This window comes from Chlorocebus sabaeus, chromosome X (genome assembly GCF_047675955.1).
Source record: "Chlorocebus sabaeus isolate Y175 chromosome X, mChlSab1.0.hap1, whole genome shotgun sequence".
Lineage (NCBI taxonomy): Eukaryota > Metazoa > Chordata > Mammalia > Primates > Cercopithecidae > Chlorocebus > Chlorocebus sabaeus.
The window spans coordinates 103,763,101-103,790,766 of record NC_132933.1 but is presented as its reverse complement, the minus strand read 5'-3'; the positions used below and the strand labels follow the sequence as shown (position 1 = coordinate 103,790,766).

The 27,666-nt window shown below is 49.4% G+C and overlaps 2 protein-coding genes across 5 annotated transcripts in view; both read right to left on the bottom strand.

The window, feature by feature from the left end:
• Positions 1–379: 379 nt before the first annotated feature.
• PIM2 (Pim-2 proto-oncogene, serine/threonine kinase) lies at positions 380–8,915 on the bottom strand. The gene is made up of 6 exons (XM_007991640.3): positions 5,663–8,915; positions 5,426–5,535; positions 4,668–4,718; positions 2,223–2,595; positions 1,598–1,774; positions 380–1,499 (listed from the first exon to the last, which is right to left on the bottom strand). The coding sequence occupies exons 1-6, from the start codon at positions 5,721–5,723 to the stop codon at positions 1,336–1,338; spliced, it is 936 nt and encodes a 311-aa protein (XP_007989831.1). The 5' UTR covers positions 5,724–8,915; the 3' UTR covers positions 380–1,335.
• A 172-nt stretch (positions 8,916–9,087) lies between these two features.
• The window catches only part of OTUD5 (OTU deubiquitinase 5), a 36,559-nt gene continuing 17,980 nt past the window's right edge, over positions 9,088–27,666 (bottom strand). Inside the window, exons 3-10 of one of the 4 annotated variants that reach the window (XM_007991645.3) lie at positions 22,323–22,387; positions 22,077–22,233; positions 21,830–21,978; positions 12,405–12,608; positions 10,724–10,925; positions 10,520–10,633; positions 10,025–10,183; positions 9,088–9,801 (exon numbers count right to left, since the gene is read on the bottom strand). In XM_007991645.3, coding sequence (XP_007989836.1) covers positions 10,062–10,183; positions 10,520–10,633; positions 10,724–10,925; positions 12,405–12,608; positions 21,830–21,978; positions 22,077–22,233; positions 22,323–22,387 — 1,013 coding nt within the window. In that variant the 3' untranslated portion in view covers positions 9,088–9,801; positions 10,025–10,061. Of the gene's footprint in view, positions 10,187–10,519; positions 10,634–10,723; positions 10,926–12,404; positions 12,609–21,829; positions 21,979–22,076; positions 22,234–22,322; positions 22,388–27,666 lie in introns of all 4 variants that reach the window. The other 3 variants (XM_073013734.1, XM_007991643.3, XM_007991644.3) reach the window with 3 other exon arrangements.

Here is a 27,666-nt window from a genome sequence, read left to right as displayed (position 1 = left end):
CTCATCAGTACCCTGATAGGGCTCTTCCTCTCCAACAGGGAAAAGGGCTTCCTCCTTCCCCTGGGGTGCCAGAGAAGGTAGTTTTATCTGCTTCTGAGATGGCCATCTTGATTGGGGATGTACCCTAAACACCTTCCACCTTCATGCATAGTATCTCCAACAGACAGCCCTTCTACACATACTGGGCGCTGCCTAAGATCAGGGGCAGGGGGAAATCAAGATTTTTTTTTTTTTTTGTGGTGCAGTTTCAAGAACCCTTAAAGGTCTTTAGGATGGCAACATAAGACTGTGGCTTCCTAAGGACAAAGCAGAGGGACAGTCTATCTCAGTGCAAAGTAGATGCTCCATAAAAGCCTCATACCTACAAATGGCCAGCCGCTTCTGATTCTATTACTTTTATTAAATAGTGGGTTTCCACACATGGCTTTTTAAATAATCCAGGCAGGGGGAGAAGAGAGGAGGTCACACTTGGAACTCCCCTCCCCACAATACGTGATTATTTACATTTTAGCAACTGGACAATCCTGGCTCAGGAGGAGGTTGCAAGAATCTGCAAAAGTTGGAGGGGGGTGCCCCAGGAGAACAAACAGCAAGCCTTATTTCCCCTAGCCCATCCCCCAAAAAACCATCCATCCCATCCTAGTGTCTGGTGGTGTCCGGTGGTGTCCATCTTCCATTCCTTCCCAAATTATGGAAGTAAGGTTCTTCTCACCAGAATAAGAGCACTTGGGATAACAGAGTAGGGTCCCCTCACCCAAAAAAAAAAAAAAGAAAAAGAAAAAAAAAAGCCTCGGGTAACAGCAGGGCATTACCTCCCCCAGAATAAGGACTCCTGGGCTGAGGCAGGTAAGCAGCTTGACCCAATATGGGACCCTAGGCTAGGGGAAAGGGTCCCTTTACTAAAATAAAAGCAATTGGGGTATTGGAAGGAAAGCACCCTTGCCCAAGTAAGAGCATATGAACTAAGTTTGTGTGGTGGTAGTAGGAGGTGCCAATGTGGGGGTGACACGTCATCAGAATAAGAGTCCTGGGGCTCAGAATGGGAACAACTTCACTGAAATAAACTTCCTTAGCAAAATGAGAAGCAAGAACTTCCCCCTCCAGAATCAGGGACCACAGGTTCTGGGAGGAAGGCTCCTTTGTAGGATTGGGAAGGGAACTGGGCAGACTTGGTTTATGTCTTCTAACCCCTGATCCTCAATCCCTTACCTTAGTAATACTGGACTTTAATAACCGGTAATGACCTGTAAAACCAAGTCAACAAATGTCCGTCTATCCCTGTGACATGGCCATGGGATGGCTCTTCCGACCACTGGGGGCCAGACCAGGCCAGGCTTAGGGTAGCAAGGACCAGGCCAAAGGGGCGGGGCCTCCTTTGGGGGGGTTGAGGGGTGCATCCTCGGCTGGTGTTTGCATCCAGGGGTCCAGCAGGATCTCTTCCAGTGAGGGTCGGGAAGAAGGTTTGGGGGCCAGGCACCGGCGGATTAGGGCACAGCAGTCTGTGGGCCAAGAAGCAGAGGGAAGATTAGCAGTCAGTAGGGGGTACTGATCCCTGAGAGGGATGGAATCTTCTGGGCTGGGGTCAGTGAGGCCTCACCTGGGGAGACATGAGCAGGGAAGTGGAGCTCAGCTTCCAGAATCTCCTGGTCCCTCTCGAAGGGAATGTCCCCACACACCATGTCATAGAGGAGGATACCCAGTGACCAGACAGTGGCCGGGAGTGCATGGTACTGGTGTCGAGAGATCCACTCTGGGGGACTGTACACCCTTGTCCCTGCACACAAGCCAGGGGTTAGACCACTCACTCTCATGATGCCCTTCTCCAACCCCAAACTCCCCAGGAAGGATGGCCTCACCACAATTAAGAGCACTCAAGATAAAAGCAGAGTCCCCTCACTAGATAAAGAGCAGCTAAAATAGCAGAGTCCCCTCAACAGAATAAAAGCATTGAGAAGTAACAGGATCCCTTTACCAGAGAAAGAATACTCAGGATAGTAAGAGGATACCCTCACCAGAATAGGAGCCCAGAATAAGGTTAGCGCACTGTTAAAAGATGGACTTTATCAGAGGGCAAGGCTGAGAATCCCCAGTATTAGCAATCAATCATCTTATACAGATGCAGTATGGGTCAAGGATTACAGGATACCCCACCACTGGAGGCCAAAGGTCACAAGTCCATCAAGTAAAAACAATCCCTCCAGGGAGATTTAGAGAAGCCTTACCATCAAAGTCAGTGTAGGGTTCATCATGAAGCAGGGCACCAGAACCAAAATCAATGAGTTTGGCACAGCCACGGCGTAGGTCTATCAGGATGTTCTCATCCTTGATGTCACGATGGACAACTCCACGGGCATGGCAATGCTGAATGGCTGCCACTACTTGACCAAAGAAGCAGCGGCTTGGGCCTTCACCCAGCGGGCCCTTCTCTGTGATATAGTCAAAGAGATCCTGGGCAGGCAAAGGCCGCTCGAGGACCAGCATGAAGCCCTCTTGTGTCTCAAACCAGTCAAGCAGGCGGATCACGCCAGGGTGCCCACCGCCTGCACCCACTTTCCATAGCAGTGCCACTTCGAGTGGGCATGTGACTGAGTCTGACTGGGGGAACAGGTAGGGTGGGAAGCAGGGAGAGAAAAAAGACAGATGTCAGGGCAACAGCTCTGAGGCTTTTTACCTAAGCTCAAATCAGGGCCCCTTCTCCTGACAGTGTGTTGTTGAGCAACTCACTTCCCTTCCTGGGCCTCAGTTTCCCTAAAGACACAAACTCACACAGTGATTGAGAGGGTGAAACCAGCAAAGAGCCTGCACAAGTCTTGCATGTAGTAGATCAATAAACATTTGAGTAAACGAAAGTTTGGCCGGGCACAGAGGCTCATCCCTGTAATCCCAGCACTTTGGGAGGCTGATGTGGGTGGATTGCTTGAGCCCAAGAGTTCAAGATCAGCCTGGGCAAAATGGCAAGACCCTGTCTCTACACAAACACAAAAATTAGCCAGGTTTGATGAAATGCACCTGTAGTCCCAGTTACTCGGGAGGCCGAGGTGGGAGGGTCCCTTGAGCCCAGAAGGGAAAGGTTGCAGTGAGCCAAGATCGCACCACTGCACTCCAGCTGTCTCAAAACAAACAAAAATAGAAAAAACTGGTTTTTAACAAAAGGCCTTCAGCAGAAGCAGCACCATTATGTGGTATTTTGTTTTGTTCCCTGACATATCCCAGGAGATTAGAATAGTACCTTACACAGTAGGTGCTCAATAAATGTTAAACAGATGACAGCACTTGATAGCATGGGCTCTGACAAGCAGTTAGCACTCAATAAACACTGTTATTGTGTAATGGTTTGTTTTGTTCACGGACCTATATGAAGCACTAGAACAGTGGCTGCTAACAAAGTAGGGCTGAATAAATATTTGTCAAACAGGTAAAACAATTAGTAAAAAATGCCCTAGCAAAAAATGAGCTCTCAATAATTATGTAATACTTGGCTGAGTGTCTAGAGTTGTGTCTGTCATATAGTAGGTGTTCAATATACCTAATTTGTTAAACAGCTGAGTGATTTATTGCAAAGGACCTAGTACAAAAGGACTTAGTGTTATGTATTTTGTCAGCATCACCAAGCACCTAGAACCAGTCAATAAAAAGCATAAACGTGGCCCTGCACAGTGGCTCACGCCTGTAATCCCAACACTTTGGGAGGCTGGGGCAGGCAGATCACCCGAGGTCGGGAGTTCGAGACCCGCCTGGCCAACATGGAGAAACCCCGTCTCTATTAAAAATACAAAATTAGAGGCCGGGCGCGGTGGCTCACACCTGTAATCTCAGCACTGTGGGAGGCCGAGGCAGATGGATCACCTGAGGTCGGCAGTTCAAAAACCGCCTGGCCAACATGGTGAAACCCTGTCTCTACTAAAAATATGAAAATTAGCTGGGCATGGTTGTGCGCTCCTGTAGTCCCAGCTACTCGGGAGGCTGAGGCAGGAGAATCGCTCGAACCCGAGAGACGGGGGTTGCAGTGAGCCGAGATCGCGTCACCTCACTCCAGCCTGGGCAACAGAGGGAGACTGTGTCTCCAAAAAAATAAAAAAGAAAAAGTATAAACGCTACTGGCCACAAAATCCGCCCCCCACCGCCTCCCCACGCCCTGCGCAGGAACACTTCGACCAGCAACCTTCTGGGCTGAGGTAGAGCCCTCTCCTGGCCAGGCTGCTGACTTGCACAGCAGCAGACGTTTTCTCACCGAGACGCAAAAATTCCGATATTGCGCAGGCGCAATTTCCTCTAGAGCCCGCCAGGGGGCGCTCCCAACGCTACAACTTGCCCAGACCCGCCCTGATGTCGGTTAGCGCTATAACGGCAGGAGAGAAGCAGCCACCATCACCATGGCAACCAGTGACCTCTGCCCCTCGTTCCCCACCAGCATGCCCTGCGGGCAGTCCCCCAGCAGTGTTTGGAGGGAGGATGGGAAAGGATTGTTGGAGGGGAGAATCCAGGGCTCTAGGGGAATTGGGGTGAATCAGAACTGTATGTCACCCCAAGGGAGTATACATGGGCTGGCAGGAGTGTTCTCACTGTTACAGGGCCCAGGGAGTCATACATGCCCTGGAAAAGCAAGGAGGTGAATTCATCATCAGTGATGGAATAGGTAGGTCAGGAAGGGCTCCGAAGGTACTCACCAAGGGGGACCAGCCCAGCACACGATTCCGGGGAATCACTTTGATGGCCACCTGGAGAAGAGAGGGGCATGATAAGGAGGCCAGCCAGTGATCCCCAGACCCCTCCCAGTCTAGACCTTCTGCCTATCTCCAGTATTCCTCCATCTACCAGCAGTCTAGTCTTTCTGGTCCCCAACCACACCACCCCACACAACTCATACCAGGGCGTCTCCCCTGCCCTACAAGTCCTCGGAAGCAGGTTCATCTCTCTCACCTTCCTGAGCCCTGGGCTCTCCGTTCTCAGGCACCAGGACTCATCACTCCAAGTCCTGAGTTCTAGATTTCCTGATACCCCAGGCCCACAATCTTCCTATTTAGCTCTACGACACCCCAACTCTGTACCAGGGTCTTGGTCCGTATGACTTCACACTGGACACCTACCTCCAAAAGTCCCATAAATCTCACATCTAGGTCCCCGCTTTCCCACACATACGCAGCCTGGACCCTGGGGTCGAGGACCTCCGGAATCTGAAGCCCCCGTCCCCTCACCCCCAACACAACCCCCTAGACCGACACACACGCGCGAACACGCACACACACACTTGGCCCTCTACACACACTGCAGGCTCACTCCTCGGACACACACACATACACACACATACACACCCCCGGTCCTCTACACACTGCAGGCTCACTCCTCGGTCAACCAGCATTCCAGGCCCAGGATCCCCGCCCCCGCCACACGCACCTGACCCTCCCAAGACCCTTGTGACGGATACCTGGAGTCGATCTGTGAGGCGGTGTCCTGCGAAGACGGTGCCAAAGCCCCCCTTACCCAGGAGGGGGCCGAGTCGGTACTCGGCCTCGAACGCTTCCCGATCCTTGCCTCCTACGCAGGCGGAGGCGAGGAAGTCAGGGTGGTAGCGTGCTGAGCCCAGCCACGACTCCCTCCCCCCGCGCTGCAACCATCATTCCAGCCCACCCCGTCTGGTTGCAGCAGAGGAGGATGTGCTCACCTGGCGGCGGCGTGGGGGTCACGGGGGGCGCAGGAGGCCCCTGCAGAGGCTTAGTCAACATGGAGGTGGCGCTGCGCAGATTGAGTCCACTGAACCCGCTAAGCCCGCAGGGCGTGGACGCCCGGGGCAGCGCAGCTGGGGAGCCAGGGCTGGGGGGCGCCAGGGTGGAAGGCAGAGAAACTGGTGGTCCGGAAGCGCCCGCAGACGGCGCAGTGTTAAGATTCGCCGCGCGCGCCAGCCCCAATGCTACTGAGCCTGGGCACGCGCCTCCCGGGAGAGTCACCCTGGGCGACAGCCCCGCCCACCTGGCTTTGATCAATCCGGACGCGGCACCTGCTGTACCACAGCCAATCGGAGCCACTCCTTATTTGCATACCACCCTCATCGTTTCAAGTGCCCCCTTATGCAAATACACGCTCGGTTCTTCCGAGGAGGCGGGGCCTGCATGTAAATGAGGGGGCTTGAGGTGGGGCTCACACCAAGAGGAAACCGGTTCTGGGAATCCCTTTGCAGCACCGCGCTTGTTTTGGTTGTTGCGCGGGGTTGTTGTTGGTAGTGGTGGCGGTGTGTGTATTTACACTTAAAAAATAACTGCGCAGTATCCTTTCCTGGGAAGTTGGTTTGCCGCCGCTGCCTGGATATTAGCACAGAGATAGCGCCAGGCCGGGCTTCTAAGAATCTACCCAGGACCCCGTCTCGAAAGGTGCTTGTCGGACTCCTTCACCGGAGTCTTCCAGGCGGCCTTCACTGGAAAGCTGAGGCCAGGGCCCTGGAAATATCTGGTAGCCAGGGAGGGGGAACCCACACCATCAACGCCACGGGTGCGCATTGGTCAAAGGCAGCATTGCCTGCGGAGTGTTTATTGGAGCTTTTAACCCTGAGCCCTGGGCCCAGTCAGCAGGTCTAGAATCTAGAACAGCAGAGGGTGGTTCCTGGGGGATGGGGGTGAGCCCAGAGTGGTGGTGGCATGGGCTGCACTTGGAGTTGAGAGAGGCAAGGACTGAGAAACATGATAGAGGCTGCTAGACAAGTGGCAACCCTGACACAAATTTGTGAAAAACAGCCAGAGAAGGCGCCACACCCCAGGAAGAAAAATGCACTCCAAAGACAACATGAATGCCAGGACATACACAAACACATACTGTCAGACACATTCACAGAAACGACCTAGATACACATGCAGCCAGAGACTGACATACACTTTCAGGCAGGCACACTGTCAGAAAAATAGTTATGTCCTAGAATGACACCCAGAGATACACTGTTACAGAAAGGCACTCACGCAGACCTACATTTGCCATGTGATGACACAGAAATGTCCCGTCAAACACACTGGCAGAACCTGTCACAAACACACTGTCACCATCAGACATGCACTGTCACAGCAAGACTTGTACTGTCCCAGAAATGAGAGACGCAGAGTCTGTCACAGGAAGATACACAGATGCTCCAGGAACACACATGCACTGCTCTGAAGGCAGACATGTACTGATGTGATAGAGTCACATTTTGTGGCAGTGTCACAAAAGCAGACATGGATAGACCTGTTCAGACACAGACACACATACACCATGACACATGCAGCTTATCAATGGAACAAACTGTCCAGAAATAGCTACCCAGAATCTGTTGCAGGAACACAAACGGACATCCACCCCATCAGACAGAAACCACAGATGCACTGTCACAGACCCACGCAGGCATGCACTCATCTTGGATTTAGACACAAACTGTCAGAGATAAGAGTCCCACACTCAGTCACCATCTGACACACCTGGAAACAAGCCCTCATCACACACACAACTGGAGACACTGTGAGCTGCACATGAAGACTTGGACTCACCACAGTCATACACACACAGACACCACCAAAAAAGCATACATGTATTCTCCTTTGTTCACGCAACATTATTAGGGGTTGGTTTGCTATAAGCCTGCCAGGCCTTGACGGGGATGTTGATATTAGAGATGTACAGATAAGTCAGGCATCAAACCTGTGCCATGAAGTTTATCTGTAGTACAGTTACTGGGGAGATTTTTAGATAGAAGTGAGAATGTGAATGGGCTTCTCAGCAGGTGACCCTCTACCTGTCTTGAAAGACAAAGAAAGTTGGTGGCTCAGGACAGGGGAGGGCAAATTGCAGGCAAAAGCCAAGAATACTGGACAGAGCGGCGAGAGATTGGCAGGGGCCAAACGGTGCAGGAACTTCTACAAAAAGGATAGTACTACTAACATTTGTGCTCTCAATGTGCCAGGCACTGTGCCCAGTAGTACATTACTTTGATCATACATATTCCCTCTAGATGATCACAAGCAGACAGCATGAGGGAGTAGATTTGTTTTTTTTTTTTTTTTTTTAAGATGGAGTCTCGCTCTGTCGCCCAGACTGGAGTGCAGTGGCGCAATCTCGGCTCACCGCAACCTCCACCTCCCAGGTTCAAGTGATTCTCATGCCTCAGCCTCCCAAGTAGCTGGGATTACAGGCACGTACAACCCACCCAGCTAATTTTTGTATTTTTAGTAGAGATGGGGTTTCTCCATGTTGACCAGGCTGGTCTCGAACTCCTGATCTCAGGTGATTCACCCACCTCAGCCTCTCAAAGTGCTGGGATTACAGGCATGAGTCACTGCACCCAGCCTAATCACCTCTTGTACAGATGAGACACTTGAAACTCAGAGAAGCTATGAATTGACCAGGGCCACACAGCTAGAAAATGCCAGGCAAGGTTTCAAAGCAACTCTACAACAAATAGATGCTTGGCCATTGGGTTCCAGAGACGCCTCACAGCCAGCCACTCAGCTGGCCATGCCCTCAACTGCAGAGCCAGACACACATCCAGCCAGAGGGTCTCCATTATCATGGCATGGTGAAAAAGATGCTTGAGAAAACCTGGGGGCCAGCCAGCCTTCTTTACCTTGGATTTACCCCTAGGAAGGGCAGGGAAAGAGGTATCAGACTGGGGGACAAGAAAAAGGGTTTAGCCATCCTTCACCTTCTAAAACCTAGTGGGGAAGGCCCCTCTGGTTACTTCCACTAAACTCATGTCGCTACAAAGTATTAGTTGTACTTTTCCAAGGTTTTTCTTCATCAGATCATGATAAGGAAAGAGCAACATTCATGGTGAGAGGCAGGCAAAGCAGCTGGAATTCAGGCAGGAAGTTCAAGCTCACAGTCCTCTGCTACCATCACACCCCCAGGAAATAGGGTAGGCAGGGGTGGGGTCAGCAGGCAAAGACGCAGCTTTTCCAGTGGTAATAGGTCCAGAAGGAGGTTTAATAAGCAGCAAATCAAATACAAACACCAGGCCCCCAGACAGACCCTGCTGGAGAGCACTCACACCTCTGAGGTCAAGCCAAGGTCCGTGCCATTGCCTCCTCTGCCCAGAGGCCCGCCCAACCCCTGCCCCACACAGAACAGAGCTGCTCAGGGAAACTGACATTTGGTTTTATTGTGCCAAGGACATTACAGATGGTGGATCTTGTCAACACCTGCAGGGCACGGGTGCCCCATCTGCCAAAGCTGCTCCCACACTCCCTATAACTCAAATCCCGGGTGGCAGCCATAATCCCCAAAGATGCCCCCCACCCCAAGATTCCAAAGAGGCTAGTGGTGGTGGAAGCAAAAGGAATGCAGCAAGGTCAGGGTTTCATTGTCCAAGCCGGCCTGACACCTGCCGCCCTGCCCTGCCCTTGCCCAGTGCACACCCTAGACCCTGGGCCGGCCTCCATGCAGCTGGAGGCCAGAAGACAGCAACCCACATCTTTGTGCCCTCCTCCATGCCCCATGGCCTGCCTGCCCAGAGAGATGCCACCTTCACAGAGCCACTGCTGTCGTCTATATCATTTTTGATTAGTTGATTTTATAAGATAAAAGTACATTTTAATAAAGAAAAAATTCAACATTGAAGGCTCAGACGTTCTTGGGGTACTGGGAAGGGAAATTTCCCACTTCTTCCTCCCACCTCCCTGGCATGAGTGTGGGTGCGGGGGGAGGGCAAGTTTTTCTCATCTTGGAAGGAATGAGGGGCAGGGAGACTTTCCTCTGTCTGAATGTCTCTCTCCTCTGGGGCTGCCTGGCTGCCAGTTGGTCTGTCTCTGTGTGCCTCTCGTCTATCTTCGGCACCCTTGCCCGAGTCCCCTGTGGAATGCAGGGATGGTTCTGTGTGGGGTGGGGGGGGCAACAGGGCACGTCAGCTGGCAGAGAGACAGGTGATAGTGGCAGCGGCAATGAGAGGGAGCGCAGGGGTGGGCTTGCCAGAGGGAAGTGAGAAGGAGGGAAAAAGCGGGAGAGCAGAAAGAACAGAAGGAGGCAAGAGGGAAGAAGCCAAAGAAGGTGAGGTGGCACCGGAGAGCAGGAGTACTGGGGTTGGGAGATGGTGTCCAATCCCTGGGTCTCCATCAACTCTTGTCTGGGGGCGGGTCTCTGTGCATTTTATTTTTCTTCATACTGTCTAGGTATTCCTGTTGGGACACTGCCAGCACCGACGCTAGGATCTCATCATCATCCCAGTCATTCAGACCTGCTGGGCGAGAGGAAGAGGAAAAGGATGATGGAGCGCTCTCAGCCTGCCTTCTCCTCACCCTGTGCTGACGTCTGGGGCTCTGGAGAAATCCCATAGGGCCCTTCTCACTCCCTTCTCAAACAGAAGGATCTGCTAGGCCTGTGAAACCCCACTTAGACCCCAGACCCTTCTGGGGCAAATTCTTTGGGTCAGAAAAATCCCCTCCAGTGCCTCTCCCTTGTTTTCTTGGGGAGATGGCCAGAGGCTCCAGAAACCCCCTCTCAGGACTTGCCACTTCTTCCAGTCTCTCCCAGCTCCTAGCAGCCTCCATCCCCCCAGACAAAGGAGGCTTACCAAAGGCAGAGGGGGACATCTGCTGAATGAGGGCCCGGCACTCCAAAGCAGGGTAGAGGGACACAAGGGGGGAAGTTGCCCGGTCGGCCCCTGCCGAGAACTGACTGCTTGTACCTGAAGCAGACGGACAGTCAAAGGTAGGGACCCAGGACCCAGGCAGTGCCTCCTAACTCCCAGCACATTCCCTGTGGGCAAGTCACTGACCTGGCGCACAGGGCGAAGGAGGTTTGGCAAGAGCTAAAACAGTGCCTGGGGAAGGGGGCTTGATGCCCAATTCAGCATGCAGCTCAGGATGCTCAGGTGATGAGGCTGAACTCCGCTGCCGTGGGGACCGGCTAGTCCACTCCTCCAGGCCACTGGAGGCTGCTGCCGTGGCCGAACTGCATGTGGCGCTGGCTTTCCGGGGCTGCAGTGGGGAAGGAAAATGCGTTAAGGACCACCAGCAACCATGACCTTCCTGTGACCCATCCCTGAATGCTAGTTCCCTTCCCAGGACCTTGGCTATGATACAGCTTCTACATAGGTCATCATCATCCCAACTCACACGGTGGACCACAAGGCTCCTCACAGGACAGAGGTGGAACTCCTTACCCTTTCTCTCACACCCCTACAGTCAATCTGACAGGAAACCCTGTTACCTCTATCTTGAAAATAGATCCCAAATCCAACCCCTTCTCACCACCTCTACTGCCAGCAGTGGCCACCAGTCGCCTGGCCTACTGCAGAAGCCTCCTCCTCACTGGCCCCTGCTTCTGCCCTCACTCACGAGACTCCATTGGATGACTAGCAGGCAAGGCAATCTTGTTAAATCCCCAACCACATCCTGTCTGTCCTCTGCTCACAATCCTCCCATGGTTTCTGCCTCGCTCAGAGTAAAAGTCAAAGTCCTCGCCACAGCCCACAGGCCCCTACCCAATCAGACCCACAACCTCTCTGACTTCATCTACTTCTACATTCTGTTCGGATGCACTGGCCTCCCTCTGGGCTGTTCCTGAGTCACACCAGGTGTGTGGGCCTGCTGCCCTCCCCTCCATGTGCACTCAGCTAACTCTCACCTTCTTCAAGGCTCAAATCTCACCTGCTCTGAGGCCTACCCTGACTGTGCTATTTCATACTGTGAACTCACATCCCTGCTTGGCCCCTTTATCCTGGCTCTACACTTTCCATCCACAGCATTTCCCAACTAGTTTATTCATTATGTTTATTGTTTATTTTGTTTTACTCTGCAAAACTGTGAGCATCACAAGGACGGGGATCTTGGTCTGCTGGGCTCACGTATGTATCACCATATACTGAAAACAGGGCCTGGCACAGACTGGCATTATTTGTGGAATAAAACTCAGCTCCTGCCAGCCAACATCTACAATCACTCCAAACTCCTTGTGATTTTACAATTCCTCAGATACTTGTCTGCCCTGCCCCTCCCCGATTCCCTAACAGTTCAGCCTTCCTCTGTGAAGACTAACCAGAGCCCCCACCTCCACTGATCTCCCAGCCAGGGTCAAGGACCCCACCAATGAGTTGTCACCCCCAACAAATGAGATCGCTGAGGGCAGAGTAGTCCAGATCTGATGTTACATTCTCAGTAGAGACCTGGCACACTAGGGCAGTCAACGAAAGCTTGTGTCTCTGAAGCTATCCATTATTCCCTAGTGTCACCAGCAGCATGGCTGCCCTCCTCTCACTCCTTAAGTGCCTGTTCTGCACAAGTATTTAAAGTTCCAAGGTATAATGCCAAAACTAAGACCAAGATGAGTTAGATGGTGCTGGATGCTCCCTTCCCTCCCAGATGTCAAAACTGCTTAATTTTTTTCTGCTCACTTGAGGGCAAATCATGAGAAGTAATGGATTCTTGGCCAAGCCTGTGACAGAGTCCATAACCCACCTGGCTGGGGCCGCGGACCTGGCGGGCCTGTTTCTCCTGATCCCGCAACCACTGCAGGTAGGATTCCCGAGCCACCTGCTCCTCAATGGCCTCATTTGTGGCCTCCCAGTCCGTGGCCCGTTTCTTGTCTTCTAGCATCTGCTGTTCGATCCATGACTCCTCCGATGTTTTTATGGCATTCTTCATCAGAGACTGCTCTGCAAACTGCAAGGAGGGAGAGGAATAGGGATGTGCAATAACACACTGAACCTGCCCAAGAGCCAAAACAGGCTCAGCAAGGTAGGCCCAGAGGCACCAGAAAAAAAGGAGACAGGAAAGCAGGTACTCCCACAGAGCAACCCTCCGCAGACTACGTCATGATTGGGGACCAGGGGAAAGCAGGCTTGGGATGTGGAACCTGTCATTCCAAACTCCTATGCTTGGAAGACCTGACTCCAACCCCCAAACCACCTCAACTGAGGCACTGAGACTGGGGCAGTCAGGTGTCTTCCAACCTGGGCTTTTGATTTTTTTTTGGAGACAAAGTCTCGCTCTGTCACCCAGACTGGAGTGCAGTGGCGTGATCTCGGCTCACTGGAACCTCCGCCTCCCAGGTTCAAGTGATTCTCCAGCCTCAGCCTCCCAAGTAGCTAGGATTACAGGTGAGCACCACCACCCATGGCTAATTTTTTTGTATTTTTAGTAGAGACAGGGTTTCACCATGTTGGCCAGGCTGGTCTTGAACTCCTGACCTCAGGTGATCCACCCGCCTCGGCCTCCCAAAGTGCTGGGATTACATGCGTGAGTCACCGCGCCTGGCTCTGGGCCTTAATTTAAAGAAGCCCCATCCAGTGATGACTGTTTCATAATGTCGAGGCCTTTCTCACACATGAGCAGATGAGACACATAGAAAAATTAGCTATATGAGCACAGGGTGGGAGTATTCAAGCATGTGAGGGGTTAGGGGAAGCAGTGGGTGTGTGAGGGAATAAGGGTGCAGTTATCAACATGGATGGTGTGGGGTGCTATGAGTTACAGGACACTACATCAGAGTACTGTTTTTCAGGCTATGAGATCCAACAGCATTTTTTAAAAATACAAAATATCAGAGTATATCCCAGGGAATAAGTGCAAATATTGTTTCATGAAGCTTTAGTTAACATTATTTTAATGCACATATGTACATCACACACAAATGCATATATGTTAAGTAATCATGTAAAATGTATTCTTTTCTTTTTCCTGCAGACCTTACATTCAGATAAAATGTAATTTTTTACTCTGAATAGTTAAAAAAAAAAAAAAAAAAAACGTAAAACTATGTTAGAATAAGCTAATTTTAAAACAAGTTAAAAAATCTAACCACTCTGGCAGTGTTAAACACACTCCAAGTGTTTTTTCTACTCGCTCACTCAACAACAATCAACACAGGAGACTTCTGTGACCAAATGTGCAGGCTGGGGGGAGGGTGTTTTCCCACACAGCAAGCAGCTAGCAGCGGACACCTGGTGTCCCTCCTCCAATGCAATTCAATACCTAGAGACAGTCTGGGATCCCACAGGTTGAGGGCTCAGTCTCACAAGACTACCCCCACTCCCCTTCGAACACCAATCGAAAGTCTGGGCCTCCAGAATTTCTGACTGACCGGCTATAAATTGGGATTCCTACAATACTTTTCTGGGGGTTCAATTAACTTGCTTAGAGCAGCTCACAAAACCCAGGAAACACGTCTGCCAGTTTATTATAGAGAAAATTACAAAGGATACAGATGAGATACACAGAGTAACATATGGGGGAAGGGATGTAGAGCCTCCATGCCCTCCCTGGGGTGCGACCCTCTAGAAACTTCCATGTATTCAGCTACCCAGAAGCTCCCAGAACCCAATCCTTTCGGGATTCTTTGGAAGCTTCATTATGTAGGCATTATTGATTAAGCCACTGGACACTGGTGATCAACCTAATCTTCAGCCTCTCTCCCCTCCCCAAAGGCTGGGGGATGGGCTTAAAGTCTCAAACCTCTAATCCTGCCTTGGTCTTTCAGGTCACCAGCCCCCATCCTGAAGCTACCTAGAGGCTGCCAGCCATCAGTCACCTCTTTAGCATACAAAAAGGCATCACTTTGGAGATTTTAAGGATTTTAGGAATTGTATGCCAGGAAGTCACAAACACAATTCACCAAAGAAGATATACAGATGGCAAATAAGCATATGAAAAGATGCTCAACAGCATTTGCCAATAGGCAATTGCAAGTTAAAATAATGAGATATCACTATACACCTAAGAGAATGGCTAAAATCCAACACAATGATAGTATCAATTGCTGGTAATGCTGAGCAACAGGAACTTCCAAATCGTTATGCTGGGCATGCAAATAATACAGCCACTTTGGAAGACAGTTTCTCAGTTCCTCAAAAATCAAAACATAATCTTACAACGCAATCCAGTAATCTTGCTCCCAGGTATGTATACAACTGATCTAAAAACTTATGTCCATAAAAAAACCTGCATGCACGTTACAGAAGCTTTATTCATAATCATCAAAAACTGGAAGCAACCAAGAATGTCTTTTAATAGGTGAATAATTAAACTGGTACCTCCATAAAAGGAACATTAAGTGATAAGAAAGAAACCAGCTAACAAGCCATGAAAGAACATGGAGAAACCTTAATGCATAATGCTAAGTGATAAGAAGCAGTCTGTCACATTGACCATTTTAATTTCAGGGCCAAAAAAGCAATTTGGCTGCAGGATGCTCACCCCTGCAATACCAGCACTTTGAGAGGCCAAGGCTGGAGGACCACTTGTCCTCAGGAATTTGAGATCGGCCTGAGCAACACAGTGAGACCCTGTCTCTACAAAATAAAAATATTTTTAAAGTTAGCCAGGCGTGGTGGTGTGTACCTGTGGTACCAGCTACTCGGGAGGCTGAGGTGGGAGGACTGCTTAAACCCAGAAGGTCAAGGCTGCAGTGATATTGCGCCACTGCACTCCAGCCTGGGCAACAGTGGTACAGTCTTAAAAAAAAAAAAAAAAAAAGTAGTTTGAAAAGGCTACATAAGGCTACATACTGTATTATTACAATTATATGACATTCTGAAAAAGGCAAACCCACAAAGATAATAGATCAGTGTTTGCACGAAGAGGGAGGAAGGGAGGGGTAAGCATACATATGGAATATGAGGAATTTTAAGGGTGGTCAAACTATTCTGAATAATACTGTAATGGTAGATACATGACATTATATATTTGTCAAAACCCATAGAATGTATAACACAAAGAGTGGACCTTAATATATGCTATTTAAAAGAAAATTAGGAAGGTTGGGCACGGTGGCTCATGCCTGTAATCCCAGCACTTTGGGAGGCCAAGGCGGGTGGATCACCTGAGGTCAGAAGTTTGAGACCAGCCTGGCCAATATGGTGAAACCCTATCTCTACTAAAAATACAAAAATTAGCCGGGCATGGTGGCATGTGCCTGTAATCCCAGCTACTCGGGAGGCCGAGGCAGGAGAACTGCTTGAACCAGGGAGGCTGAGGTTGCAGTGAGCCAAGATCGCACCACTGTACTCCAGCCTGGGTGACAAAGCAAGACTCTGTCTCAAACATAAAATAAAATAAATAAATAAATAAATAAATAAATAAATAAAATAAAATAAAAATTAGAAGATCTATGGCCGGTGCAGTGGCTCACGCCTGTAATCCCAGCACTCTGGGAGGCCGAAGCGGGCATATCACCTGAGGTCAGGAGTTCGAGACCAGCCTGGGCAACACGGTGAAACTCCGTTTCTACTAAAAATACAAACATTAGCCAGGCGTGGTAGTGCATGCCTGTAATTCCAGCTACTCGGGAGGCTGAGGCATGAGAATTGCTTTAACCCAGGAAGTAGAGGTTGCAGTGAGCTGAGATCATTGTACCACTGCACTCCAGCCTGGGTGACAGAGTGAGACTCTGTCTCAAAAATAAATAAATAAAAAATTAGGAAATCTGAGATCCCAGCATAGAATGCAAAAATGTGACAAAATAATATAAATGTATTACAAACATATGAAACAAGCTTGGCCGGGCACGGTGGCCCACACCTGAAATCCCAGCACTTTGAGAGGCTGAGGCGGGTGGATCACAAGGTCAGTAGACTGAGACCATCCTGCCTAACACAGTGAAACCCCGTCTCTACTAAAAATACAAAAAATTAGCCAGGTGTGGTGGTGGGCGCCTGTAGTCCCAGCTACTTGGGAGGCTGAGGCAGGAGAATGGTGTGAACCCAGGAGGCGGAGCTTGCTGTGAGCGGAGATCACGCCACTGCACTCCAGCCTGGGTGACAGAGCGAGACTCCATCTCAAAAAAAAAAAAAAAAAAAGAAACAACTTCACTTGAAGGGGGTGGGGGTACAAATAGGTCACTTTCTTTTTTTTTTTTTTGAGATGGAGTCTCGCTCTGTCGCCCAGGCTGGAGTGCAGTGGCGCAATCTCGGCTCACTGCAAGCTCCGCCTCCCGGGTTCACACCATTCTCCTGCCTCAGCCTCCCGAGTAGCTGGGACTACAGGCGCCCGCCACTGCGCCCGGCTAATTTTTTCTATTTTTAGTAGAGACGGGGTTTCACCATGGTCTCGATCTCCTGACCTTGTGATCCGCCCACCTCGGCCTCCCAAAGTGCTGGGATTACAGGCGTGAGCCACCGCGCCCGGCCAAATAGGTCACTTTCAAAATGAATGGAGTCTGTAACACCAAAAGCAAAAAAGAACTATATGTAGCATTGTGCTGTAGTGATACAGTTGTGACAAGTCTGATTCTGCTACATGTGTATATGGAAGTCAGCAGTTACATAAACGGGTGGTAGGAGCTACTGCATATACATCTGATAGCATATCTACTGTTGGAGTGGGAATTTGCAGATGAACAAGGGGAGAAGGCTAGAATGAAGCATGTGATAATGGATCTGAGTTGGAGACATCAGTAAGGATTCATGTTTAATATAAATAAACATAGTTACACGTAGAAATATTTATAGATATGTGTACACAGGCCACTATACACACATGTAGCTCCTTGTTCTATCGTCTGAGAGGGCCTAGAAGCATGGACAACCTGATATCGAAGAGCACATTCAACACCTAGGTCCTGGCTTCTATTAACATTCTCCAATACGTTCCAGGGCTCTTTAGAGAAATGGCTGTTTCAGCCAGGCGCAGTGGCTCACACCTATAATCCCTGCACTTTGGGAGACCGAGGAGGGTGGAACACCTGAGGTCAGGAGTTCAAGACTTCAGCCTAACCAACATGGTGAAACCCCATCTCTATTAAACAATACAAAAATTAACTGGGTGTGGTGGCACATGCCTGTAATCCCAGCTACTCGGGAGGCTGAGACAGGAGAATCGCTTGAACCAGGGAGTGGAGGTTGCAGTGAGCCGAGATAGTGCCACTGTACTTCAGCCTGGTGACAGAGCAAGACTCTGTCTTAAAAAAACAAAAAATTAGCTGGGCATGGTAGCGCATGCCTATAATCCCAGCTGCTTGGGAGACAGAGGTTGCAGTGAGCAGAGATTGTGCCCTTGCTCTCCAGCCTGGGCAACAAGAGAGAAACTCCGTCTCACCAAAAAAAAAAAAAAAAAAAAAAAAAGACCATATTGAGATGAATAAATAACAGGAAAAATTAATAAATTAAGGATGAGTTAAGGATGAGAGACAGATCCTCCTTGAAGAATTCCAAATAATCTATGCAGATACTCTACCCTTAAGGGGATGCAGCATAACCATTTCTTAGGTGTGGGCTGCACAGAGTGACTTCCTTTCACACAGTACAATATGGAAAAGGTGGGAAAGAGTAACCTTAAGTGGAGAAATCTAACAAACACTACTTCTGCCAGCTGATCAAGGGTAACACCAACGGGCATAAATGACACTCGTTGTATACACCCTTGAAATGATGTAATGAGAATGGCACTTTACCTCTGTGATCTTCTTCCCTAAGTCCCACAACCCTAGTTTAAACATGAGAAAAAGTTCAAAAGAGATGTTTCCTACAAAATATTTGACCAGTACTCCTTAAAAAACCGTCAAGGTCATCAAAACAAAACTGAAACTGTCAAAGATAAAGGGGCCTAAGGAGGCATGCAGATTTCGTTTAATAGTAACATATTAGGCTGGGCGCAGTGGCTCACGCCTGTAATCCCAGCACTTCGGAAGGCTGAGATGGTTGGATCACCTGAGGTCAGGAGTTCCAGACCAGCCTGGCCAATGTGGTGAAACCCTGTCTCTACTAAAAACAGAAAAATTAGCCAGGTGTGGTGGTGGGCACCTGTAATCCCAGCTACTCGGGAGGCTAAGGCAGAAGAACTGCTTGAACCCAGAAGGCGGAGGTTGCAGTGAGCCGAGATCACGTCACTGCACTCCAGCCTGGGCAACAGAGCAAAATTCTGTCTTTAAAAAAAAAAAGTATTAACATTGGTTCGCACATTGTAACAAATGTACCATAATCATCTGAGCTGTTAATAATACCAGAACTGGACGCGGTGGCTCACGCCTGTAATCCCAGCATTCTGGGAGGCTGAGATGGGCGGATCACCTGAGGTCAAGAGTTCGAGACCAGCCTTCAACATGGTGAAACCCTGTCTCCACTAAAAATACAAAAATTAGCTGGGTGTGGTGGCAGATGACTGTAATCCCAGCTACTTGGGAGGCTGAGGCAAGAGAATCGCTTGAATCTGGGAGGCAGAGGTTACAATGAGCCAAGATTGCGCCATTGCACTCCAGTCTGGGTGACAAGAGCGAAACTTCGTCTCAAAAAAAGATGATAATAATAATAATAATAGTAGAACTGTGTTTGGGAAGAGGAGGATATGTGGGAATTCTGTATTATCTCAATTGTTCTATAATTCTAAAACTGCTCTAAACAATTAAGTCTATTAAATACAAAAACTTGGCCGGGCGCGGTGGCTCAAGCCTGTAATCCCAGCACTTTGGGAGGCCGAGACGGGTGGATCACGAGGTCAGGAGATCGAGACCATCCTGGCTAACACGGTGAAACCCCGTCTCTACTAAGAAATACAAAAAACTAGCCGGGCGAGGTGGCGGGCGCCTGTAGTCCCAGCTACTCGGGAGGCTGAGGCCGGAGAGTGGCGTGAACCCGGGAAGCGGAGCTTGCAGTGAGCTGAGATCCGGCCACTGCACTCCAGCCTGGGCTACAGAGCAAGACTCCGTCTCAAAAAAATAAATAAAATAAATAAATAAATAAATAAATAAATAAATAAATACAAAAACTTAAAACATTCATTTTATTTTTTCTTTCAGACAGAGTCTCGCTGTCGCCCAGGCTGGAGTGCAGGGTTCGTGAAATCTCAGCTCACTGCAACCTCTGCCTCCTAGGTTCAAGTAATTCTCCTGCCTCAGCCTCCCAAGTAGCTCAGATTATAGGCGTGTGCCACCATGCCCTGCTAATTTTTTTTTGTATTTTTAGTAGAAACAGGGTTTCACCATGTTTGCCAGGCTGGTCTCAAACTCCTGACCTCAGGTGATCCTCCCACCTCAGCCTCCCAAAGTGTTGGGATTACAGGAGTGAGCCACTGCGCCTGGCCAAAACATTGACATTTTTGAAGAAAAAGAGGAAGCTGGGTGCAGTGGCTCATGCCTGTAATTCCAGCACTTTGGGAGGCCGAGGCGGGAGGATCGCTTAAGCCCAAGAGTTCAAGACCAGCCTCGGCAATATACTGAGATCTTGTCTCTACAAAAAAATTTTTTTTCATTTTTTTTTACAAAAAATTTTTTAAAAACACTGGCCAAGCATGGTGGCGAGTGCCTGTAGTCTCCCAGCTACTCGGGAGGCTAAGGTGAGAGGCTTGTTTGAGCCTGGAAGTGGAGGCTAGCTACAGTGAGCCTAGATTGCCCCACTGCACTCCAGCCTGGGTGACAGAGTGAGACCTTGTCTCCCCACCCGCCCACCAAAAAAAAAAAAAATGAGCCATTAAACCAGGACAAGTCACAGATAAATCTTAAATGCATACTGTTAAGTGAAAAAAGCCAGTCTGAAAAAGCTACATACTGTACATTTCCAATTATATGACATTCTAGAAAAGGCAAAACGAGAGTCAGTAAACAGATCGAAAACAAAAACAAGAAAATTCTGAGAAACTGTCACAGCCAAGAGCAGATAAAGGGGACACAACAACTAAATATAATATGGCATCCTGGATGGGATCCTGGAACAGATAAAGGTCATTAGAGAAAAACTGAGGTAATCTGAGTCAAGTATGGTCTTTAGTTAATAATATATCGATATTAGCTCATTAACTATGACAAATGTACTATGTTAATACATTAATCATAGTGAGGCACATGGGAACTCTGTAATATCTTTGCAACTTTTTTTTTTTTGAGAGAGTCTCATTCTGTCGCCCAAGCTGGAGTGCAGTGGCACAATCTCGGATCACTGCAACCTCCGCCTCCCAGGTTCAAGCGATTCTCCTGCCTCAGCCTCCTGAGTAGCTGGGATTACAGGCAGCCGCTGCCATGCCCAGCTAATTTTTATATTTTTAGTAGAGACAGGGTTTCACCATGTGAGCCAGGCTGGTCTTGAACCCCTGACCTCAGGTGACCTACCGGCCTCGGCCTCCCAAAATGCTGGGATTACAGGTGTGAGCCACCGGGCCCAGCCACTTTGCAGTAATTCTGTAAATCTAAAGCTGCTCTAAAATTAAGTTTATTTAAAAACAAAACAAAAAAGAACTATGTTGGAGGGTGTGTTGGTGTTAGGGTATGTGTTTCCGAAAATGAAGCAGGAGTACTTTGTGCTTGTAGAAGTGAAACTTGAATAGAAGATACCAAAATCTTCAGCAGATGACTATGACAGAGAGGGGAGAGGGGAGAGGGGAGAGGGGAAAGGGGAGAGGGGAAAGGGGAGAGAGAGAAAGAAATGAGAATCTATCAGTGTGTGCTGGGAAAATGCACTGCCACCTTCTGAACACCTACTAGGCCCCAGGCCCAGTGGGAGGTGCTTTCTGTATCAGCCAAGCTGCCAGCCTGGAATACTTATAGAATCTGCCTAGATTACACAGCCAGTAAGTGGTGGGGCCAGGCCTGTACCCCATGTCTCTGTGACCATGGCTGTCTGTAACCACTATGATCCTGGGAGAAAGATACATGCCAAGATGCCTAGAGCAGGCCCTGGCTCACTGCTCCCAAATAGGACTCCATATCCTAAAATGCCAGCCCTCAATGGGCACAAAAGATAGGTAAGCCAGCTGAGACGGGTAAATCAAGACCAAAGAACAAGCCCTGAGAGATCACCTTGAGTAACTCCCTATTTTTTTTTTTTTTTATAAGGGTGAGACCTCAGGGGAGACCCAGAGAGGAGACAGGATATTTTTGTGAGTTAGGGGCAAAACGGACTCCAACAGAGGTTTCTGACCTCTATATCCAGCAGCCATTCTGGGCATAGGGACCTACTCACCCCTGGTTTGAATGATGGCAGGCCCAGCCCCACACCAATGGTGGCCTTGTTAGGATTCACCACTGAATTATAGTGGATATTCCGATGGTAGCTGACACGAATGGGTTCATCCTCGTTTTGATGTATCCCATGGAATGTGTTGATGGGTTCTGCAGAGAAAGAGAAGGAGGGAGCATCCACAGCAGGCCAGGTAGGGCAGGCTCGAACGAGGTGCCATCAGTCCCTCACCTACCCACTGCAGAAGTACCTGTGCTGTACTGGTACACCTCCACAGGACGGTTGTACATCTCTGCCATGGCCTGCATCTCAATGTGGTTGCCATGGCAATTGTTTTTTCGCTTCCGGTTAATGTAGGTGGTAAAGTCCTCTGTGACATAGTTGGAGAAGTAGTCGGCATTCTTCATCTACAGAATAGATTGGAAGGTTAAGGTCTGTGTGGAGAAGAAATCCTCCCACACTGCCCCTTCTCCAAAGGCCTCCCCCATTTTCTCACCAGATAGTCCATGCAATGCTTTCGCACAACCTCATGCATGTCCTGGTCTCCATACACCTGGTCAGCTGTGGGGGCAGAAGAAAGCAGCGGCTAGGTCAGAGATGCCAGAGAAGAGCTCTGAATCACAGAACATCCTTTGGGGAGGAGGAGCTGGGGGACCAGGGAAATTCCCTTTTCTACCCCAAGGCCTGCAGAGTTCTTGCCCTTGTAGGCTAGAACGGGGTCATGGAAAAATAAGGCAGGCAGGGCCAGACTTGAAGAACAAGAGAGTGCAGGTGAGAGGAACACAGCCACAAGCCTCTTGGGCAGATGACTTTATCTAGGGTACACGTGGCCACTCAGAGAAATCAACAACATTCTAAGTTCCATAGGTTGGCCTCAAAAGCTATTGATTCCCACACCACCTCTTCACTTTCCACATGAGGAAACTGAGGTTCAGGAGGAGTTTGTGGTTTGTCCAAGATCACAAAGAGTCAGTCTGTGACAGAGACAACTCTGAATTCAGTTTTCCTGACTCCCATGAGCCAACACAGCCTTTGTAGGTTGAAAAAAAAAGGAACAAAGACAAAAAAAGAAAAACAGAAAAAAAAAGGGGGGGGGGGCCTCCAAGCCCAGTTCTGCCAGATACTAGAGAGCTGAGTGACCAGAGGCAAGTGACCCAAGTGTTCTGAGCCTCATATATCTCATCTGTAAAATAGGAACAAAAGGGATAACAGGCCAGGCATGGTGGCTCACGCCTGTAATCCGAGCACTTTGGGAGGCCGAGGCAGGCAGATCACTTGAGGTCAGGAGTTCGAGACCAGCCTGGCCAACATAGTGAAATCCCGTCTCTACCAAAAATACAAAAATTAGCCAGGCATGGTGGCAGGCGCCTGTAATCCCAGCTACTTGGGAGGCTGAGGCAGGAGAATCGCTTGACCCCGGAGGCAGAGGTTGCAGTGAGCTGAGACTATGCCACTGCACTCCAGCCTGGGAAACAGAGTGAGACTCTGTCTCCAAAAAAAAAAAAAAAAAAAAAAAAAAAAAAAAGAGGGATAACCACATGGCAGGCCTTAATGGTGGGGATTAAATGAGATAATGGGTATAAAATAACTACCACTGGGCTTGGGACAGAGTAGCCACACAGTAAATCGGAATTCCTTCCTCCATAGGGAGGCCTGAATGTGGGGTACTGTGAAGGTGACAGAGGTGAGTAAAATCCTGCCCCTACCTTCGGGGAGCACACAGTCTAGTAAAAGAGATAAGACACACATGCAACTAACTTTAGCTTAACTCAGGATGGGCAGCCTGTGGCCCGAATAGTCCAGGCGTCGTGAGATTTGGTCAAACTAAGGCGAGAAGGAAACACACTCCCTCTGCTTCGCTTGAGGATCTTCACACATGCCGTTCCTTCTCTTCAGGACGCTCCTTCCATCCTCGTCAGCTGCCTACTTCTCAAACACCAATGTGTTCTTTATTTATTTATTTATTTGAGACAAGGTCTCGCTCTATCGCCCAGGCTGGAGTGCAGTGGCGCGATCATAGTTCACTGCAGCCTTGACCTCCTGGGCTCAAGCGATCCTCTCGCCTCAGACTCCCAAAATGCCTGGATTACAGGTGTGAGCCACCGCGCCTGGCCCAACATGTTCTTTAATACAGTTCCCCACTACCCAGGACACCTCTATCACCAGATTTATCAAAGGTGTGCATAGACTTCTGCCCGACTGCACTGGGCTCCCACTGAAGGCAAAGGGCAGTTCACACCAAAGTCCACCCCCAGCTCAGGGCCCGATACAGTAAAGGAAATCAGGAAAAGTTTATTGAGCAAATGGATAGGCTGGGTAAGCCAGAGAGCTCTTCTCCCTGTGAAATTAAAGTGGGCCTGAAGATCATGCAAGTCTGATTTCCACTGGCTTAGGGAATTTCCCTTTGTTTCCCCAGAGGACCACTGCTCTGATGGGATCTCCCTGGGGCACTGGGCTAGGGTCAGGTCACACAGGAACACTCCCGAGTTCTTCCCTGTCAGTCTACCTCTCTGAAGAACTGTCAGAAGAACGCCTTCCCTGCCTTCCCCTTCCTACTCTGGAGGGCTCTGTGAGAAAGGCTACTCTGAGATAGAAAATAGGGCCCATGTTTGCCTCCTGTCCTCTTGGAGGTGAAGAGACCTGAAGGGTAAGGGGGTGTGGAGGTTGTGAAGGCGGGAAGGGGGTAGCCCCTTCACCAATGTAAACAAGGATGTGGGTTCTGCGGCCACACTCTCCCCCGCCCTCCCCAGCGGCATTTCCAGCAAGTCACATGTCCTGCGCACAGGCTGGGGGCCCCCTGCTGCTGCCTTTCTTAGAAGCCAGGACCACAAAGCCCGCACAGTGAGCTGCTTGAGGAGCTATTTCTGTAGGCTGAGCTTGGGGTACTGGGAGGCAGTGCTGTTGGCAGCTGCAGTAAACAGGAACAAAGATGAGCGTGAAGGGGTTAAATAGGGGTTGGTTGGCCAGGCTCAGAGAGATAGGCTGAGGTGATGGAGAAAGCCCATCTCCCATAGAAAGGTCAATTGTCATTTCCAGGCCTGGGAGTTCTATCTTCAAGAGCTAGATGCCAGATGCAGGAAAATGGGGGAAAGAGAGGAGACCATGGAACAGGGAAGGGATCTGGGGGAAAACCCCCTGAGGGTCCCATTTCTCTGCTACTGACCCCTTTGGCCTGGCAGAAAGGCTCTGCTGCCTCCTAGCTGTGTGGCAATGGATAAAGCCTTTAACCTCTCTAAGCTGAAATGTCCTCGTGCATAAGGTAGAGACAGTAACTCCTCTTCCATTTGCCGGGTGTTGTCAAAACTACACAGGAGGTTTGCCAAGCACCTAAGGCACAGTAGGTGGTCAAGAAACAAGAACATCATTTGTCATGACGACAATGATTCCTTCATATTGCTAGTTACCCACAAGTCAGCCAGAATGTTGCCATAACCACTTATGAAGCCCTTCCTCATTTCTGTTGCAATTGCTCAGTCAGAGGAAAGCCCCAAATGCAGACCTAGGATGCATGTCCTCTCCTGGCTCTCTACCTTTAGTGAAACCAAAGGTCCACAAGTCTACCTCTAGGCCCTTAGTTCTAACAAAACTTCAGCAGTTAAATTAATATCAAGTTAACAATACAGGCTTCATAAAACAGGGTCCTAAACTATGGACAAGTTATGACACTTCTTTCCTTATCTGTAAAATGTAAAATACCACCTTCTCGCCTCAATCCTACGACACCACTGATAGGTGATATGGCATAACATGTACCTAATCACAGCTTTTGGTGGGGAAATACATCACACTGATTATAAGGTATATCCTAAGTTTGGAATCATTAATGTGGAAGAAAATATACATCTCCAAACCAAGGAAAACAGCAATAGTAGGACCCCGACAAAGGCGAATAGGATTTCTCCAATAACATAAGGCAGGAAAAGCATCTAAGCACAGAGCTAAACACATAGGAAGTAGTCAACAAGAATTCATTTTTAGCCAGGTGTGGAGGCTCACACCTGTAATCCCAGCAATTTGGGAGGCCAAGGCAGGTGGATTACCTGAGGTCAGGAGTTTGAGACCAGCCTAGACAACATGGTGAAATCCCATCTCTACTAAAAATACAAAAAATTAGCCAGGCCCACGTGGTGGCAGACGCCTGTAATCCCAGCTATTTGGGAGGCTGAGGCTGAAGAATCGCTTGAACCCGGGAGGTGGAGGTTGCAATAAGCCAAGATCACACCACTGCACTACAGCCTAGGCAACAAGAGCGAAACTGTCTCAAAAAAAAAAAAAAAAAAAAAAATTCGTTTTTCTGACTTTCCTAGCTCCACCTCTGTCCTCCAGAAAGCCCTCCTCTTCCCAGAAGGCTGGCACACAGGGCTGGGGGCAAGGCATGACTTCCCTGTGGAGGGGTCTGAGGTTGGGGGGATGACCTGCAGAGGTAGGGGAATTCAGAGAACTTGTTTTGATAGAAACTGAAACTTCTCCTGCTGACGCTGCACTTGTGGGCAATCTGCACCTGTTCTCCCTTCCCAGAGGCCAGCTGGAAGGGGGTCCCCCACCATTCTGCCTCTGTTCCCATCTCCAACTGGGCTCAGAAATCCTCAGTAAAATACTACAATTGGTCCCATACCAAAGACTTTTCACACTCCAACTCATTCTACCTTTACCAAAACACTCTTACTTTACCCAGAAGACACAGAAATGTGGCAAAGCTGGCCTGGGATCACACGTTTAGCGGGGTGAAGGGGAGGCCAGGCTCTCAAAGGGTAACTGCCAGCCCCAGCTGATATTACCACCCTCACCCCAATCTAGCCACCATCTTAGTCGCCTTACTCCCTGGGGCAGGACCTGATCTTGTGTGCCTCAGTTTCCACACCAGCACAAGCAGGAATCAGCTAGAACTCAGGAAAGGCATGGGAGTGGGCAGAGATTATAGATATCAGGGGCTGTATCTCTCCCTAGGGCCACAGAGGCCAACATGCACATTACCGTCCCCATACACAACCTACTTCTTTCCTTTTTCTGGACACACAGAGACACCAGTGTAGAAATGCACATGTGTATACACATACAGCAGAGCCTGCCAAAGATGCTCCCTGAGGTCAAATGCTCACCCAATAAATCCCACAACAGAGAACTATCACATTCAATGAGTAGATGCCCCTGCCACTTCAGGAAAGACTGAAAATAAGAGGCTCTACAAACTGAGGAAACCCCTACCCCACCAACCTCCTTCCTAGCCTCTGGCAGGGTAGGTGGAGGGCAGGGAAAATAACCAAGAGCTCTAACAGACTAGCCTCAACCTCTCTCCTCTGCTGCCTGGGAGAAGTCCTCATGTAATTAATGTAATGTAACCAATAATGTACCCAGATTTATGTTAAGAAGCAAGACATGAGAGCCTGGATTATCTTCCTATAGGGTCCTACCATTTGCTTTAGAGACATCTGAGAACTGCCTACTCCCCAGGTAGCTGCCTGCCAGAAGAGCCACAGCAAGTTCCGCTAAGGGCAAAAAAGGAAGCTAGGTGTCTACAAGGAACCTAAAAACAAACCACACAAATGTGTGTACACACAGCTGCAGAGGGAGACAGGGACCTGGTCTGTTCCCCACTACCCTCCTGGTCCAGTGGAACCCTGGCCCCACTGAGAACAAATCTCCTGAGGAGATGAGCCAGGACAAAGGTCTCACTTGTCTGTCAAGCAGCCGTGGTGTGACCTGGTCTGTGGTCCCAACCACCCCAACTAGCATACCCTCAGTGGGAGAGACAGAAGAACTCATCCCCCTGGAGAGTCTGGTTCCTGAGATGTGTGCTCCTCTGCTCAAGGATTCCCACTGCAAGGATGAGAAACCTGAAG

Excerpts from the sequence above, each read along its gene's own strand:
- PIM2 (XM_007991640.3), bottom strand. The coding sequence starts at position 5,723 with ATGTTGACTAAGCCTCTGCAGGGGCCTCCTGCGCCCCCCGTGACCCCC. Across the intron at positions 4,719-5,425 it reads GCCTCACAGATCGACTCCAG|GTGGCCATCAAAGTGATTCC; the intron begins GTATCCGTCACA and ends TCTCTTCTCCAG. Across the intron at positions 1,500-1,597 it reads CCCTGCTCATGTCTCCCCAG|ACTGCTGTGCCCTAATCCGC; the intron begins GTGAGGCCTCAC and ends CTTGGCCCACAG.